This window comes from Colias croceus, chromosome Z (assembly GCF_905220415.1).
Source record: "Colias croceus chromosome Z, ilColCroc2.1".
Lineage (NCBI taxonomy): Eukaryota > Metazoa > Arthropoda > Insecta > Lepidoptera > Pieridae > Colias > Colias croceus.
In genome coordinates this window covers 9,657,090-9,675,174 of record NC_059568.1, presented here as the reverse complement: position 1 = coordinate 9,675,174, position 18,085 = coordinate 9,657,090, and the positions used below count along the sequence as shown (strand labels likewise).

At 34.0% G+C, this 18,085-nt stretch overlaps 1 protein-coding gene across 2 annotated transcripts in view; it reads right to left on the bottom strand.

The window, feature by feature from the left end:
• Positions 1–1,811: 1,811 nt before the first annotated feature.
• The window catches only part of LOC123705159 (coiled-coil domain-containing protein AGAP005037), a 162,585-nt gene continuing 146,311 nt past the window's right edge, over positions 1,812–18,085 (bottom strand). The window contains exons 10-24 of one of the 2 annotated variants that reach the window (XM_045653821.1): positions 17,673–17,805; positions 17,405–17,521; positions 16,114–16,252; positions 15,943–16,038; positions 15,557–15,735; positions 15,052–15,108; positions 13,698–13,787; positions 13,126–13,188; positions 12,690–12,850; positions 12,438–12,557; positions 12,247–12,359; positions 11,343–11,484; positions 11,133–11,233; positions 10,911–11,055; positions 1,812–6,097 (exon numbers count right to left, since the gene is read on the bottom strand). In XM_045653821.1, the coding sequence (XP_045509777.1) occupies positions 5,387–6,097; positions 10,911–11,055; positions 11,133–11,233; positions 11,343–11,484; positions 12,247–12,359; positions 12,438–12,557; positions 12,690–12,850; positions 13,126–13,188; positions 13,698–13,787; positions 15,052–15,108; positions 15,557–15,735; positions 15,943–16,038; positions 16,114–16,252; positions 17,405–17,521; positions 17,673–17,805 (2,367 nt within the window). In that variant the 3' untranslated portion in view covers positions 1,812–5,386. The remainder of the gene's footprint in view (positions 6,098–10,910; positions 11,056–11,132; positions 11,234–11,342; positions 11,485–12,246; positions 12,360–12,437; positions 12,558–12,689; positions 12,851–13,125; positions 13,189–13,697; positions 13,788–15,051; positions 15,109–15,556; positions 15,736–15,942; positions 16,039–16,113; positions 16,253–17,404; positions 17,522–17,672; positions 17,806–18,085) is intronic. The other variant, XM_045653822.1, reaches the window with a different exon arrangement.

Genomic DNA, 18,085 nt, shown 5'->3' with positions numbered 1-18,085 from the left:
TTTAAACACTATTAAGGATAGTACCTACCTATACCTAGTCATGATTGAAGTAGTTATCCTTTATAAATGTCAGAATTAAGGAGGACGAAGAGAAATACTTATATACAACAGAATAGTTAATAGTAAGTACAAGTAAGTATTATATTAGAAACCATGAAGTTTAAGTTCCTTATTGGTCATGGGCCTTCCACTCTAATACATTGAATAAAATACAATTAACCTGATCATTTTAAAATCCTTAATAAAAAAAAATATGCAAACGATTTCGCAATATTGCGCCTGTTCGCGTCCATGTGCCTATTCGCGTCCATTTTGCGGATATCTTTTAGAAAATTCACGAAAATAAGTATAATTTATGTAAAATTGTAATAAGAAAAATTACCGATAATACCTCAATGTATAAGAGATATGCACACATATTAAAAATATGCCTGTGCACCGCCTATCCTATTTAAAAAAAAAAATATTTAATTTTGGCTATAAAACGAGAGAGCTAAAGCGCGCGGGATTTTGAGAAAAAAATAGTGCGCAGCGTTGCGTTTGACGGTAAGTATCTTATTGTTAAATGTGATTTTTTGAATATGTAACTGTTTCTTTAATTTGTTAACAAAACATGGAATAGTATGGATTATAATTAAGCTTATTTATTTTACAATTAATAGCTAAAATAAGGTGGACGCGAATTACTACACCGAATTTGTACAACTTCCATTTTGCGTCCACGGTGGTCGCAAACTAGACCTATAGGGCATAACAATAGAACATATTGCGTCCACATTGTTTTTCATTATGTAGCAATGAATTGTTTGTTAAAATAATATGTAATTTAAAATAGATTGTAAATTTTTGATGAAGAGTTCATGTTGATAATTTGAATTTTCATTCAAATTAGTAAAATTGTATGCTATTTTTTCATTTTAAAATGGGTATTCTAAGAATGAGTATCTTTGAGAATGAGAGTCTTTGTTTTTTGTTAATTTTTAGTTCTATTAATGATGAGAAGATAAATATAAAAAAGTTTTTCCAGTTTCCTTACAGTGAATTATATTAATAATTATGTTGATTTTAGTTCCGAACCTCAAAGAAAAAACCGGAATCCTTGTAAAGTGATCCACTTTGATATCCGTCCGTATATGTATGTCCGTCTGCCGGTCTGTCTTTCTGTCAAGACCCTTTTTCTCAGTAACGCGTGGAGGTATAAAGCTGAAATTTATATTGAATACTCAAGTCTTCGGTGCCTTGAAGCAGTCAAAAAATCAAACTTATAAGCCAAAGCAATCAAAAGATACAGCCGTTTATGCTGCAAATTTTCGCAAATTTCGACATTTGCAAGGGAATCAAAACCTACAGGGTACTCTACGTGAACACAGACACTTGAAGTTTGATATGAAGCAACTTCTTATATAGCACAAATAAGGGAAACATTGAAAAAAGAATCATTTACAGTTAAAACATATGAAAAAGAACAGGTTAATAAGGAACCCTCGGTGTACGAGTTCCACTCGCATTTGGCCAGTTTTTATTAAATAACTATATTCGTAAATAAATAATACATTCATTCATTTCCTCTCAGCTAAAAATTTGTCAAATTGTAGCTAACCCAATATCTCAACGAAAAAAAATAATCAGCTGGTTACAACATGGTGTATTGAATAATACGTCAGCTGGTGTCTACGAAATTTTTAATTTATATTTGTTTTTTATTATGATAGTTTTGTAAGTATTATTTATATAGGCTACGGCCTACGGGAATAGAGAGCTGCCTTGTGATAGGTAGTTTATCTACAGGTTTTTATAAAAATGAAACAAAATTGATGTGTATATATTTATTATTTTCATTTTAAAACATTTCAAGCTATTAGTAAACCTATTTATTAACATGAAATGTTACAAAATAAATAAGTCACAATAATAACGTATTTTTTAACAATCAATGAAATTATTTTAATTTTTGCATGGAATAAGCTTGTAGCTAAAAAGCTTGGGTACACAAAGTACCTTCTTTTATTATAGGTACCTATTATGGTAATTTGGCACGTCACAAATGTAATACAGATGATTGAAATGATTTCTTTTATAATCAGAATGAAAAACCTTTTAACTATAATTGCTCTATCCATATTCAGTTTATCTTTATACATTAATCAGAACTAAGCTCTCGGACAACCTCGTTTAATTTTTAGGTTTACAATGTACATAATATATAATATAGTGACCATCGAACAAAACCACAAAATTCTCTTAATAAATCAATCAATCAAATAATAAAATACCAATAATAATTAACTAACTATTAGTTAAGCGACAATAACATTGATATTTTGGACGCCCTTGCACATTATATATAAAAAAATTCTAGAATACACAATGTTTAACACGACCATTGATTGTAAATATAACATATTAAAAACAAATTCATAGAAATTACTAATTAAATGTATAAACTATGGTATAGGTACTTACACACGTATGAAATTATTAATTAATAAGGTTTAAATACTGTATTTAATACACCTATAACTCGCTCAAAATAAGTATGCATTGAGGCATATTTGTGACATCAGGTGTATACCTATTCATTAAGTAGGTACACACAAATAAGATAACTTCATCAAGGCGCTTAACAAAAACGACAATTACCCTGATTATGCAATTACTAAGTATAATCGATTATAAACATGACAAATAAAAAATAATATCTTAACATTTGCGCTAGTATTATAATTATATTACGATAAATCATACATTGTAAAATATATATGAAACTCATCACTAGTGCAGAAGGTTCGACAACGTGAGCAACAAAAGGCACTTCCGTAGATAAAGTAGTACGCTATGAGAAACATCCAAAGAATATGTTTGCTTGATTATTCTATCCCACCATTGACTCTACAAAATAACGTGAAACAATGTATGATAAATCAGTAATCACAAACAATCGTATCAACAGAAAATACTAAGGTGTACGTGAAAATATTTATATAAAAGCACCGAGAGTTGCTTCCAAAGCTTCACGATAAACTAGATATTTAAAACATTGAACACATTTTGTTACACGACGTGCCTAAAAACAATATAAGATACATTCATTTAGTTTCATTGTTTTATATTCCATAAATTAATTCTAAGTGCTTCATAAGTTTTGTGCTCGATAAATATACCAAAGAGAATTTGTCTAGAGCGCTATCGTGCCTCGCCAACGAACATCAAGAAGCGCCAATTCTCATCGTTTAAATATATCCCTATCCCTAGTATAGTGTAACCTGACGCTATACAATGCTAATGCTGAAATATTTCAAGTCTAAAAATAAGAATATATTAACACATAGCTTAATACAACATTATCATTTATTGGCATGTCGAGAGTAACGTTTAATGACCTTTTCGACTATGCTATTTATTATCATTGACGGATTTCAAGAGCGAGTATGCATATTTAGTTGAAAATCGATGTCCGTTATATTTCTTACGTATTGATTATAATAGTTACTAGGAAAGAAGATAATACTTTTAAAAAAACTAATCAGAACGTTTAACTATGATGCATTTTAGGTAACTTTCCATTTATCACAGATAATTCATAACATAAACGGGCACATGCCAAAATAACAATGATAAATAAATATTTATACATATTTAATGTGTAATAAATATTGCCAAATATGCAAACCAAAAATCCATATATATATTTTAATATAAATAAAGTGTATAGTGCGTAATGTTAAATTTACGTATATAGGTCATTTTATTTTTACAGAGTAAATAGGTAACCGATTGAACCGTCAAAAATATTAAATAGTTATAAAGATTTGGATTTCAATATTTAATTTTCGTTGTGATTGAAACACGCATATTCCAATAGACAAAATATTGTTAACTTACCCATCAAATAATATAAATTTGACACAAAAATTAATGATATTTTTAGGTAGGTAGTATTTTTTTTAACTATGATTTTTCTGTTATTCTATTGCAATCGGTTTTTTGTTTTTATAAGATATCGTCCATTTTTTTCCAATACTATTATCCAAATTCAATAAATCTCAAATACACAAACATTTAAGATTTAAACATATCTTTAATTAAATATCTTATGTACTTAAAAAAACACGCTTATTTTTTGCCGTTGATTCGGAATAATAAGATAATCTCGTGAAATTATTATTGAATTCTCACCGATCCTTGAAAAGTGTAAAAATTTTGAATTAAATCTGTCTGTTTAAAGTGGATTAAACTCGAGTTTTAAGGAAGCGGTTACAAACAAACATACAAACTTACAAAGGTACAGGTGAAGGTAATAAAAGCGTGTTAAAAATATAACTAATCGTTGGATATAAAATATTTCTAGGTACTTATGGATGCTTAATATGTATAGGTACCTATCAAATGATTGCATAGGTAATCAGTTATGCGTCATAAAAGTATTAAATATTTTTTTTAAAGCGGCTGTAAGTAGAAAATGATATCCAAATAATTAAATTATTGAAAAAGTTTCCAAAGAAAAAATCAATTTGGCACATTTTATAAGTATGAAGGTCTACCCAACACAGGTTAAGGTAGAAATTTTATGGCTAGGGTTAAATCTATACCTAAAATACTATATACAGTGTAAATTATTGTAAAGAATACAAATAGGTAAAGGAAGTACACAACATCTCAAATTTTATATAACAATAGTCAGGCGATTGGTATAGGTTACTTGTAAGTTAGTGAATAATGAATTTTATTTATTAGGTATTATTTTTTCTACAACATCAATATGATCACGTGTTCTACATATTAAACACATTTTAATGAGTTGAAGTATGATGGCGCATCAAAATTCAGAGGTGAAATAGAAATGCAAATCGATTTATTTCGAATAAGTAATATGTATATTTTAGGCCTAAAGTTCTCTAATGTTACAAAAAATGTGCAGGTCATAATGATTAATATAAGGACTCCCGATATGAGTACGAGAAGAAATTTAAGTACGATACTCGTTTGATAAATTACTTTATAATAATTAAAGGTATGGGCAAGAAAAGGAAAATAAGAAAATATGTAATGTACATTTTGAAACACCATTTTATCTCTACTTGATCTTACTCTATGGATTAAACACCGATTAACAGCCACGTTATGATTTACGTTATTTTTATGTTTTTTTTATTATGCTTTATTTAAATTAATGTATCGAATTCCAGTTATCTTGCCATGTCGTTTTGGTAATGTGCGGGAGTGAAGCGGGGAGGGGTGAGGGCGTCATCACTAGCAAGGATGAATGGGTCAGTTCTCGATTGTAAAATGTCTTACATACGAAGGAAGTGCTGTGTGATGTAACAAATAAGTACATATTACACTAAATAACTACAATTTAAACTGATATATCGGAACAATTACACGGTCACAGTATGTCAGTCTCATAAACTTTGTTAGTCGTCGCTACTGCGTCACAAGCTTTGATCTGAGGAGGCATTTCAGATGAAATTTCGCCTCTTTTTCTTTCAGAGTCTCCGGCTAGATGCGTCATACTACCGGATATGCTAGCCGGAGCTAAATTTAAATTCATTTTCGTCAAGAGATTGGATTCGCTGCCCGTTTTTTTTAAGTCCGGTTGGGCGTTCATCGGGAGCGTGGGACCGCTCCGCTGTATCATTTGCAAGCGAGCATACTGTTCTTGGAGAGCTTTTTGTTTTTTGAGTAATTCTTGGTGACGCTGTTCGAGGAGGGCTTGCCGGGACGCGGCCTGGGCGTCGTCGGGGTCGGCGGGGTCGGAGCAGGGAGGGGAGGCGGGCGAGGTGGGGGAGGCGAGCGGGGAGCGCGACGTGGTGCGCGGCGGCGGAGGCGGCGGCGCGCGGCGCGCGGCGATGGCCAGCAGCTCGGGGTGGCGCTCGGGCACGGGCGGCTTCGGCGGGTGCTGGCCGCGAGCGCGCACGGGCGGCGACGCGTCCGTGTCGCTGCCGCTGGGGTACGAGTGCAGGCGCCGCAGCGGCCCATCGCCGCGCGCCGCAGGCTTGGCGAACGTTTGCAGCTCGTCTAGTAGCGCATCGAGGGCGTTCTCTGGCCGCACGTCCGTCGTTCCCCGGGACGTACACACTCGCCCGGCGCCGGCTGCCTACGTACCATTCCGTGCTACTTTAGTTTAGCAATTTTTAAATCAAAATGGACACACTTAGACATGGTTTCAACTCCCCGATTTTAACTGCAGCGTCACATCGAAATGCTGCACGTCACTGGTTCGCCAGTCGGGGGACGAGCGAATCGCAAAACGCCAGTGTACGAGAGATGAAACCATGTGGCACTAACATTGAAACACTGATTGACATAAACATTTAGAAACAACCATTCAATAATAGAAAAATCCATTAAGAACACTCAGTATTCACAATATGTATAGAGCTAAATGTCTTAATGGCCACCACAATCATTCAAAGAGAAAATAACAGAAACAAAAGGCGATTGCCATTGGGGTCGTAGAAGAAGACTTTTGTTGACAAATATTTGTATGCGGGTGGGAAAAAGAAAAGTTTTATCCTACGACAACATAGAAAATTAAGAAAGTGTTCAGTCTAAGTTTGAGGTAAGTAGACGACACGGTGGTTATAATATCTGGATATATCAAGGGTGAGAAATTGATACAAAAATATATATTTATTATATATTACATTTATTGTGATAGAAAGGTTATATTTCTTTAGTGTTTTGTATATTTAGTATTCAATACATGAAATATTTAGAAAATAAATTTCACTCTTAACAATTGTGACGATTTTGCCATTAGTCAAAATTTAATAGGTGTTAATGGTGAAGTAATCAAATTCCTACTACTATTTTACAGAAGCTCAATCAGAGTGATATCGATTATTATCTGAAATCAACAAGCTTGTGTCGCAAACTACTCTTTTGTTTTATTAATTCAAAATATGCCTAATTACAAGTAATTTAAAAATGTAAGAAGCGTAGATACAAAGAAAAGTGTATATTACCTGGGCTCCGGATGCGGGGTTAATTTTCATTTCTCTTTTCATAGCTTTGAATACGAGAACAGGCAGTAAGGATGGGGCTTTATAATCGTAAATATTATGTGTCATAGGAAACTAAATTGTATTAAATAATCTACACGTCTATTTAAGTTGAAGAGTTTTAAGTATTAGGAAAATAACTACACGGCGATACCACACGCTTTCGTGCAAGTTAGTTACATCAATATAAGGAGAGTAAAGACTGCGGGGAGCGGACAGGAATAGGGAGTGGATTGTATTAGATTCCAAGGAAATTTGTGCTGCTTCTGGTTTTGAGAACGGGCTGCAACAAAAACAAAAACGCCAAGATGCACAATCTATAAACGAAGCGAAATCTAAAAAAAAAAATCTCATGCATATTAAGATAGATTGAAAATTTGTCAAAAAAGATTAAGAACTGAATGTATTTTCACTTCTAATAATGTTTTGTTTTAATATACTTAATTATAGGACTTTGTTTGGCACAATATGTTTTAGCACATACATCAATGTTATAATTATAATAATTATTATCAAAACGAACTTTACAATATATTTACATACAGTCATTTTATTTCGTTTTAATGACAAATACCTATTGGCTCACTTGTTTTATTTACTATAACATCCTGATTGCAGATACGATGCTCTACTTATAATATGTATAACTAATATTATGTCCATTAATTAAATAGATTATAAAATTTGTATTGACGGACTGGTACTCCAGCGGCTTACTCATTCAGGGCTAATCTATTTTTGAAGTTTTCTAGAGAAAAAATCTCGTTACGTTATATGTTCGTTTATGTAATATACAAAATTAATATCAATATACAACAGGATATATGTTATGTATACCAACATGACTCGTACCATTATTAAGTATAAATATAACAAATATGGTATAAATAGCGACATGCAACCGTCATGCGATATCATGCTGATAAGAATGAAATGACTATATTATATTATATCATGTATTAATGGCCTATTTTCATATATTATATTGATAAATATAATAAAATACTAAAATTATTGGACCGTATCAACTTTCAACCTAATTAATTCCATAACCACATATTAATTTTGTTTTCAAGGATTTAATACCGACCAAAACTAAATAAAAGAACATGGTAAGTTTATCTTTAAGTGAATTTAACACAAGCCGATAATTTCAATAATATCTACTTACATCACAAAATGAATATATGGAGTTTAATGAAGCATAACTCGAACAAAGAAATACTTAGATAAATGGAAATAAAATAATTATAATACTTTCGTCAGGCTGAAAGTTGTTCAATTCGGTGGCCTTAAGCGGTTTGCATAAGCTGAATATGATATAGAGCAGCAATCAGCGTGAAGACGGCATGAACCCGATGTCGATGACGCAGTGGAATCGTGGGGGTGGGACTGCAGCTGAGGTAAGACCGTGAGGTTGCTCGCATTCGAGTTCACGCCGCTTTACGTTCATTGCTATGCGATACAAAGAGGTAAATGAATAATTTGAGAATGTCTGTAAGCATGCGTACCGATTGATATTTTTCAATAGTGTCTGAACTGGAAAAAATATGTTATTTTCTATGAGTCATCAGTATTGTTATTTGAAGCGAATTATCTTACAATATCGCTAAAGCGTCGTGTGCAACAACATGCCTACACAAAATAGCGAATATGTGTCGATTCACATAAAAATAGATGAGATAAAAACTTATAATAAGAAAAGTAAAAATACGGATGTGGAAAGTATAGAAATAAATTATTAAAACGCAGTTCATGAATAATAAATATAATAATAATGGATATAAATTACGAAGAGCTTTATTACTCGTTAATAACTATAGCTTCTCTGAAGTATTGGCTCTGTCTCCACGCGAACTGACGGGATACGGAAAAAAGACGACGAAATTCATCATTAAATAATACTATAAACATATAATAAAACATCATTCTGAGCATCATTGGGGTAAGTCGCACATGATCTCCAATAGTTTCCAATAAATATTAGCAATTATTGTCATTTTGAATCGTGGATTCGTTTCTGATTGCTCGACAAGCTTTAGATATAAAATAAGAGATAAATTGTATAGAATCAATGATTTTCAACCCACAAAGCGATGATGCTTCCCCTTTCTTATCTTATTGCATCAGTACTTAAAAGTAACTATTACTTTTGGATGAGAATTAAGTAACATGAATCATACCTATGTTTATGATAACTGTTAAATATACATATAAAAATATTTTACTTCAACTCTTGATAAAAAAATGAGTACTTAGGTATCATCGCATTGTTGGTGTCCGATCTCAAGTGAAACATGTTTAGAACAAGATTTGATGTGTTTATCGAAAAACAAAACAAAATCATACAATTTATCTCTAATAGAAAAAGTAAAGAGAGCAGAAATAATACAACTCGATTATAATATGTCATTTCAAGGCCTCATTTACTGATATTACAGTCTTGCGGCAAAGATACCTTAAATAATTACTATCGTAAACTTATATTAAGTATGAACGAATCTGGACCGTGCTTCGGCTGACGGCACGTCTAGATAGGTTCGTCGACTAATTCAACGGTAAGATGAATTTATTAAAATTGGCATTGTTTTCCTGAAGCGAGGATATAAGTACAACTTTTGTGGATGTGCATTGGTTGCAGGGTGAGTGCAAAAGAATATTTGTATTCTGTTTTCCGTCTCCATCACACTCTGTATATCATATTTTATACTTAGTATAAAACCTAGAACATATTATTTACAAATGCAATATATTTATTATAGCTTACCATGATAACCCAAATAATATTTTAATATTAACAATGCTATAGTTTCTATTAAGAGTCTTCGTTTCAAAATGCTGGAATTAAGATTATTAATATTTATTAAACATTTTATACGTATTTCTTCAGTTTGCAAAAGATACGTTATAATTGTACCGTTACAATATTTTATTGTAAGATGCCATTCATAATTTAGTGTTAAATTAAAGACGCTACAACGTGCAATAAAAGATGAAATCGTATTTAAAAGATCTTGTCGAACAAAACATTACGTACATTCTACAAAACAGAGTGTGATGTTAAGAATTTGTTTTAGAATAATTTAGATATGCCAATTTCTTTCAAATCGTCACAGTATAATGACGAAATGGTTATTCAATCTCATGACTGTACTTAAATTTTGGAGCCGAATCGGTAACATCCAGAATACACGGGAAGAAAGATACAAGTTCACATTCCTTAAACTTATTATCGTCAAAAAAATTAAAAGGATATCTTAGATTTATAGTAATAAAATAATAATAAGCTTCTAAGGGCTAAAGTATTTAAGCAAAGTTTAAATGTAAAAAGGTTAAGTAGACAGATAAGGAATGCTATTGAGTTCTAAATTGAATTAAAAGTAAACAAAAGTTGCGTGCATAATTATATAGTCTTAGATTACAAAATAAAGTATATAGTAGGTATACATAGATAAGATATTAGGAGTAACTTTAGGGTGGCGGAATATTTATTGCTATAAGCCTCTAGGATAAATCTCTAAAAGGAAGCAAAATAAATAAATAAAAACTAAAACATTCCGCAAAATATAGGAAGTGTCGGAAAAAAATGCAAATTTTAAACTTTTGGCAAACCTGCAATTGTTAAGCGAATCGTTAGTAATTATTAACATCTGCAATCAAATTATCATGAAAATAGATATTATAGTCTACAGAACTCCATCATTCATTGCAAAGAACATTTGTCTAACAAATTATCATTGTCAAAATCTAAAAGGTTATCAAGTTATTGTGCATTTTAAACAGATCAGGACTACTAAGTTAGAACTTTTAAATGCACCGCCTACATAATACTTGAGAGTTTATATTACTGAAAAAGTTTGGCTATAATATTGTATTCGTTAGTAGGTTATTTCCGATAAATGTTACCTTGTTGGGTTGAGTGACATGACAAGGGGTCTCCGAGTGGTACTCCTCGGAGGACGGTCCAGCCGTGGCCGTGGAGCTCTGCGAGGACGAGGGCGACACGCGCCCGTCGTTCAGCGGCAAGCGCTGTTCTTGCACGCAAGCCAATCTATATTCGATACAAACTTTAGCACATTGTGTCCATTGGGCAGTCAGGGTTGGAGCCATCTTTCAAGAATACAATACCTCTTCAGAGTCACAAGCGTGCCAGTCAATTTTTTGCAACGGCGCAGAGCGAGTTCGAGGCGTTCCGGCTCCTCTTCCAGCATCTTTTCCTTGCGGACAACCTATAATTTTTAACAATTCAATTTCAAATACTGCGTGCAAAAAGAAAAACTTAAATCGGAATACCTAACCTATTAAACTAACTGAAGAATGCAAAATTCTAGTCTCTACCTTTTCCATTTCAGCAGCAAGTTTGACCTTCATGGTCTCCTGGAGCACAGGGAACTTGAGCTTCCAGTCAGCAACGGTCTTGCTGCTCTTGGACAACACCATGGCGATGCGTTCGATGTCCGCCATGTTAACGCGGGTTTCCCTGAAAAGTTTGGTGATAATTATTAACAAAATAAATATATCCCTTTACTTACGATGTCTCATAACGATAATACTATAATACATAGTTTTACCGAAGGTAAAATAGACATTTGAGAGGTTTTATGGCATTCAAAAGCTTTATAAATATAAATTTTTGTTATATTTGCTTTTTTTACATTTCGCTTTGTTCTACTATAATTTTTTGTGATTGAAAACGGGCTAACACGGGTCTAATATTCAAAAATAACGAATCGAAGTCAAATATTGCATAAATTACAAGCAAACAAGTCTAATTGATTGGTACCGCAAGAATGTTTTGGTGATTGGTGAACCGGAACTAATGTCGCCATCTCGTAAAACACCATTTAATGACAGATCGTTCCCTTACAATTGTAATTTTACTTTTCTTATTACAATGACTCAGACTACCTGCAGTTTTAAATTAACTCACTCACGTACTAAACTATTTGGAGAAGATTAGGTAAAGTTTACTAAAAAGATTAAGACCAGCTTAATTGCTTCGTTCCTAAATTCCCTGAAACTGAGGAGACTTTTTGAATTGGCAACCCTGTTTAAAAAAACCACTCCTCATGTCAGTCATGCGAGTGCGAGTGTCAAAAGATCCCTACTATGTGCTATGTTCGTAAAGAATATGATTCGCGCTATTCGACACTAGATGGCGTTGCAAGTATCAAACAACTTGTTTGTTGATGCCGTCTAAATTATATTATCTCAAATAAATATTTAAAAAATAGATACGTACAATCTATTAGCAGCTTGGCCGCGAAGGCGCTCCACAGTTGCCTCCAGCTCGTACAGGTCATTTTCCAGCAACAGCATGTCCTGGCGATAAATTTCTTCCTCGCGAGTGAGTTGCTGAAAATATGAGAACCAAAATTATGAAAAATGCGGATATTAAGCAATATTATAAGTCCTGTTTTTTTCCACACTCACCGATTCCGGATCTTCCTCGCAGAATCTGGCAGCCAAAGTGCCGATCTTCACAATAGTATCGGCCATCATTTGCCTCATCTGCATTGCATGGGATAAGGTAGTACGGCGGAGATTACGAGTCTGTGAATTGAATAACCCTTACAAATGATACTCCATTTAATATCAACGTACGTGACATTGCATTGGCTGTAATAATTCGCAAACCGCAAACAACTTTCGCTAGAGCTCATGTCGAAACACTTAATATCATACCTCAATCCTGAGATCACGGCTCTCCTTTTGGAGCATATGTAGTTGATTGAAGAAATCGGGTGTCACTGTCACAGTGTAAGTTTTTTGTGGAACTAGCGCGAGCGGCTGGCCCACGAGCCCGGCTGGCTTCGGCGGCGGAGCTGGCTTCAAGCGGTCTCTCTCTGGAAATAAAACAATTGAGAAAGCCATTATAATATACTTAACGATTATCTGCTCTAAATTAAGCATCCGGAACTATCTTACTTCTGACAGTTGAGAGTTACTTTAACAACGACAGAAAAGTAGCGATGAACTGTTTGATGATCAAAGCGTGATGCTCGTTTCTATTGATATTAATCATAAAATTATCAATAATAAATAAAAATATTACTCATATATACTATTAAATTACACTTCCAGAAGTAAATAATGGAAACAATTTATATGTAGCAGTTACCTTGTGATGAAGTCCTCGGCAAAGTGGATGACTTGATTGCCGGTTTTGTTGGTTTTGTATCAGCTTGTTATGGCAAAGAAGTAAGCGGAAAGAAATCAAATACAAGAATTATGAATATGGTTATGATATAACTACGATAGAAGAGGGAATAAGATAGAAATTTTGTCCACGAAAATGGGTACTATAAATTTCAAATGCCGTTATAAATTTGACGAAATTGTTCTCGAACATAATTTAATTCAAGTATTGTATGATTTTAATATAATGTAGGTGTAAAATCGATGAATATAATATGCCAAATTATCAAATGAATAGTGACGAAAGGGAAGTGACAATCATCATCATGAGTGGTATAAATAAAAAGTTTTACACAAATTATTTGTGTAATATAATTATTATGATCCATGTCTATAACATATATCTGCAAAATTAACTAAACACTGAGAACACATAGACGCTTAAAATGTATGTATAATTATTAATTTATATTTACTTAAAATATATAGGCTAGATATCACGTTCACTCTAGTTAGTATATGAGGTTAACAATTTAAGATAGATTGCATGCATACCTGAGTGTTGAGGCGAGTGTTGTTTGGGAGAGTTCATGTCTGGTGGGTCATCGCTAAACGATACCGATTTCTCAAAAGAGACTGACTTCTCTGAAATTATAAATGATATTCGTCAACCAAAAGAAAATTAGTAACATGTTCGATAGGTGAACTATACGAATATCAAAGGAAACGCAGTGTCGTATAGAAAATTGATTGTAGCTGGTTTAAGTGAAAATTGCCGAAAATAGAGTGCGTAAAATTTTTATTTTATAAATTATTAAATATTGAGCTGTGAATTTTGGAATCATGAGGTGTGACAATCAACCAATTTGGGTGAGGTAGAGAGTTTGAATAAAGTTTGATATAATGGCACAATCTTGACAAAGTTGAAACAGGTTACGTTCAATGATGTTTAAACATGTCCTCCCTAATAGGATTCGTACAAACAAAACAGGCATGCAAGAAATACTTGACTCATTGCGTCTCATCAACATACTTGTAAATCATTCGTCATTCATCAAATACAAAAACCAAACAATAATAAAATAATCATAATTACTTGTTAACCATAATATTTTATGCACGATCCAAACATAGGAACTACTCGTTATGTTAAATGAAGTTGCTTCTTCCTGATACAAAGCCTGTCTACGTTACCTTTACCAAGATGCTCTGATTAACTCTCAGAAAATTAGCAAGATGCTTCATGGTATCTTCCCTAACTACGATGAACCTAACCTTATAAATTACTCAGCAGTATACAATGCACTTATTATGAGCCTCATTATAATGAAGATCCTACTGAATACTAAATCTTACGTTAACTCAGCATACAGCAACCGTTGCATAAATTAACACTTCCACAATTCATTAAAGTAATCAAAAACGATTGTATCTGGGACGTCGTTCAGGTCAATGAAAGTGTCGTGATGATGATAATAATTAGAGACCCAATACAATTGTTTGATAAGATGAAAATAAGGAAATAAAATCACACGATTGAGCAAGCAAGCGATTGGCGTGATAATGTACGAATTGTGCGTAATGCATTGCGAATGTTATATTGAGTAGAAAATTCCCGAAACATGGTGTTCTCGCACGACGTCTTTAGTTGGAAGTGAAAGTTTCGCTTTCCCTCTCCACATACCATGAGGTGTGGATGAAGCTCATTCAAATTGAATATGGTGAAGCCAATTTGTGGTTTTGTACTGAGTGGTACTTTATTAATTTCTATTAACCAAGAAGAGTAAAAACTATGAAAAGTTTAATAAGCATTAAAATTTTCAGAAAAATTGAAAATTTTACAAGAATCTGTCACTAACATTAGCAATGCACCGGCGCAGAGTTTTGGCCCGCGTTCAATTGGACTTACGAAATCTGTCCCTCCCCAATTTGGGAGGTCTCTCGCTGCTGGCAAAACGTGCGGCATCTGAGTGCAGGAAAACGCAAGCCATGTTAACGTGTCTTTATTTGAGCCAATTAATATTACCACTTCAATTTATCATGAGCAATTTAATTTATCATTTACCAATAAAGAATGAAACGGAAGGAAGTCCTGTGAAACAACTATATAAAAAGTACCTATAAATAGCGTTACATAAATTACATAATATAGCCAAAATGGTTTGATAAAATTTGCTAAAATATATATCATTAAACTTATTTCTCTAAGTAGATTACACAACGCGTACAGTACATATAAAAACGATTTCATCATAATATTTCAAATAAATGAAAGCAGGATACACGTTAGAGAATTATACGATTGGCAATGATAAATTAATTGTATTTCAAATAATTTTATTTTTAAGTAAACGACACGTTTAATTGTGGCTGTTAAAGTAGACCACAGTTTAGTAAAGGAACGAGTATCTCACCTTGGGTGGTCACTCGGCTCGTAGATGGTTGCTGGAAGTCCTGCCGGGGAGCGACGGCGGGAGGAGCCGGCCCTCCCGGTACCTGAAGGGCTTTCTGGACCAGCCCAGTGAGGTTGGCCAGCTGCCGCTCCATTTTCTCAACGCGAAGACGCTGCATATCATCCACGGGAGGACCCAGCCTAAAATATTTTCATTTAGCAAACGTTCACCGGGAAAAAGTTCTACAGTATATTCGCCTATAGCATTTCTTCGCTTTGCCCTAATATATTGTGGCCACAATAACGCCCAGCTTGTAACTATTCCAATAGATTTTTCATAAGTTTCACAATTTTAGTAACAGCAAAACATTATATAACAGTCGGGAGCACTATTTTGAATTTTGTTACCTAGCATCATATGGGGGTCGAGGCATTGGTCGAGGCGCAGTTGTAATGGCGTTCACCCCGTACATTTGGTAGGCGTCGTCTATGATGACAGCATCACTGAAACATTAATGTAGGCATAATTTAGATGCAATGGCTAGCATTAATTAATGAGTTTATTATATAAGTAATTACCCAGCTTCCTCATCAATAACGGGATTGATGGCAGGCCTGGGCGCCGCGGGGCCCAGGAATTGCGTATAGTACGGGTCTTCGTAAGGCACTCTAGCGGAGCCTCGCTCTGGGGACGACATGTAGCCCTCGCTGGAGTGAGCTGACGACCATTAAAAACTATTGGTATCTACATTCTATGAATGTTATAGGCAATATGAACAGAATGGAGAGTCAGGATATTTCTTTATTTATTTAAGATCCCTCTAGATCTAAGTTAAATTAGAGATACAACAAAGTACAAACAATGATTTCCAATAAAAATCTTGACTTTCCATACATGTCATATTAAATACAGTTTGATGGTGGAGACACAAAAGCTTCTTTGGAAAAGTACTTAAATATCACGGAAGCATGCGAAGTGTAAACACACTCAACACCTCTAGATTTGCTTGGAAATATTATAAAAAAGCTGCAATTTTGCATTTAAGTAAAGCCTTTATTGAGAATAAGTAATAAAGCCCAAAATAGATTCTAAACACCAAAAAGTTTCAAAACATAATTTATTCACACAAATGCGTAGTTATAAATTTTGATCAACTATTTCTGACGCGATTGGGTACCAACCATGTACCGACGTATGTAATGGACAATAAGATACAAATTTGTCATTGAGGTTATTAAACTATAACTAACAAAGTAAAAGTTAAATAGTACATAGAATTGAAATAGTACGATAAAGAAGAAGTAAGACGGCTATAAATATAAATCGTTTCGTAATGTGCCACTCTAAACTATTTATTTAAATTAATCTTTCTCACTTATGAAATTTAAAGCCTTATTTATTTATACTCAAGAAAGCCACATAAACCCTTAAAAAAACATATTGTTCTAGGTGACCTATTTTAACTTTCGTATTAAGATTACCTAAGGTAAAACTGGTGCTTTCTTCTATTTTGCATAGTTGTAAGAAAACTCGGAATTCGTGATGACATGCCTAACCACTCAAAACTAACTACTCCTCCATCTATATTTATAGTTCTTATAAATTATAGAACAGAACATACTACACTGCGTACCTACCTATAATTTGAATAATATCTCTACACGGTCGGTTAACGATTCACCACACTCGCTAAATCGTTTTGGACAAAAAGAAAATAGCAATATGCGTCGCTGTAGGATAAAAGACTAACAAAGTTTTCAGGTAACAGGCAATATTGAGATCGCTGAAAAAATAATGTCTAAAATAAGCGAGAAGCAAATTAGTATCTGAAGCGAAAGTAATGCGTTCACAGGGCGACGTTGGGGTTACCGGGGATGGTGTAAAGTTGATCGGTACCCCGGGGACAATCGCCGGCGGAGAATGGGAAACACCTCTCAGAGCCCGTCCCCGGCACGTATGACCGCACTGGCTTGACCGGGGGAGCACCTACACACACACCGCTGTGTACCCAATGCCAGAAACGTACACAAATATACCATATTTAAAGTTCAATCGGGGTAAGCCGTGTTTAAAGAAAATGAGATAAATGAACTTTGTTTTATGGTTATTGTTAAAACATTGGGGTATTTCGTTCTACCTGGTGGTGGAATGGTCTTCACGCGGTCCGCCGGCACCGGAGGCGCCGCGGGGGAGAAGGCCCGCAGGACGCTGCCGCCCCGAGGCAGCGTGCTCGGCGCGGGAGGACCCATGTAGTAAGCAGGTGGTTTGCTCTAAATCATTCATATAAACTTTGTTAGCCGTGTATTCTCTCAAAATGACAATATTTAATACCACAACTAAAATAACCAATGTTGATATAATTCAATTAATGCAATTTCTATACTAAGGTTCGTACACTATACCTACTTATGATTAGATTATAATTCTAACGTCATAAAATAATAAGCGAATTATTCATACGTTTGGGATACATGTTACTAAAATATATGTGTCAATCTGTACACACAGACTAGTAACTGCTATAATATTTGCAATTAAATAATTTTCATA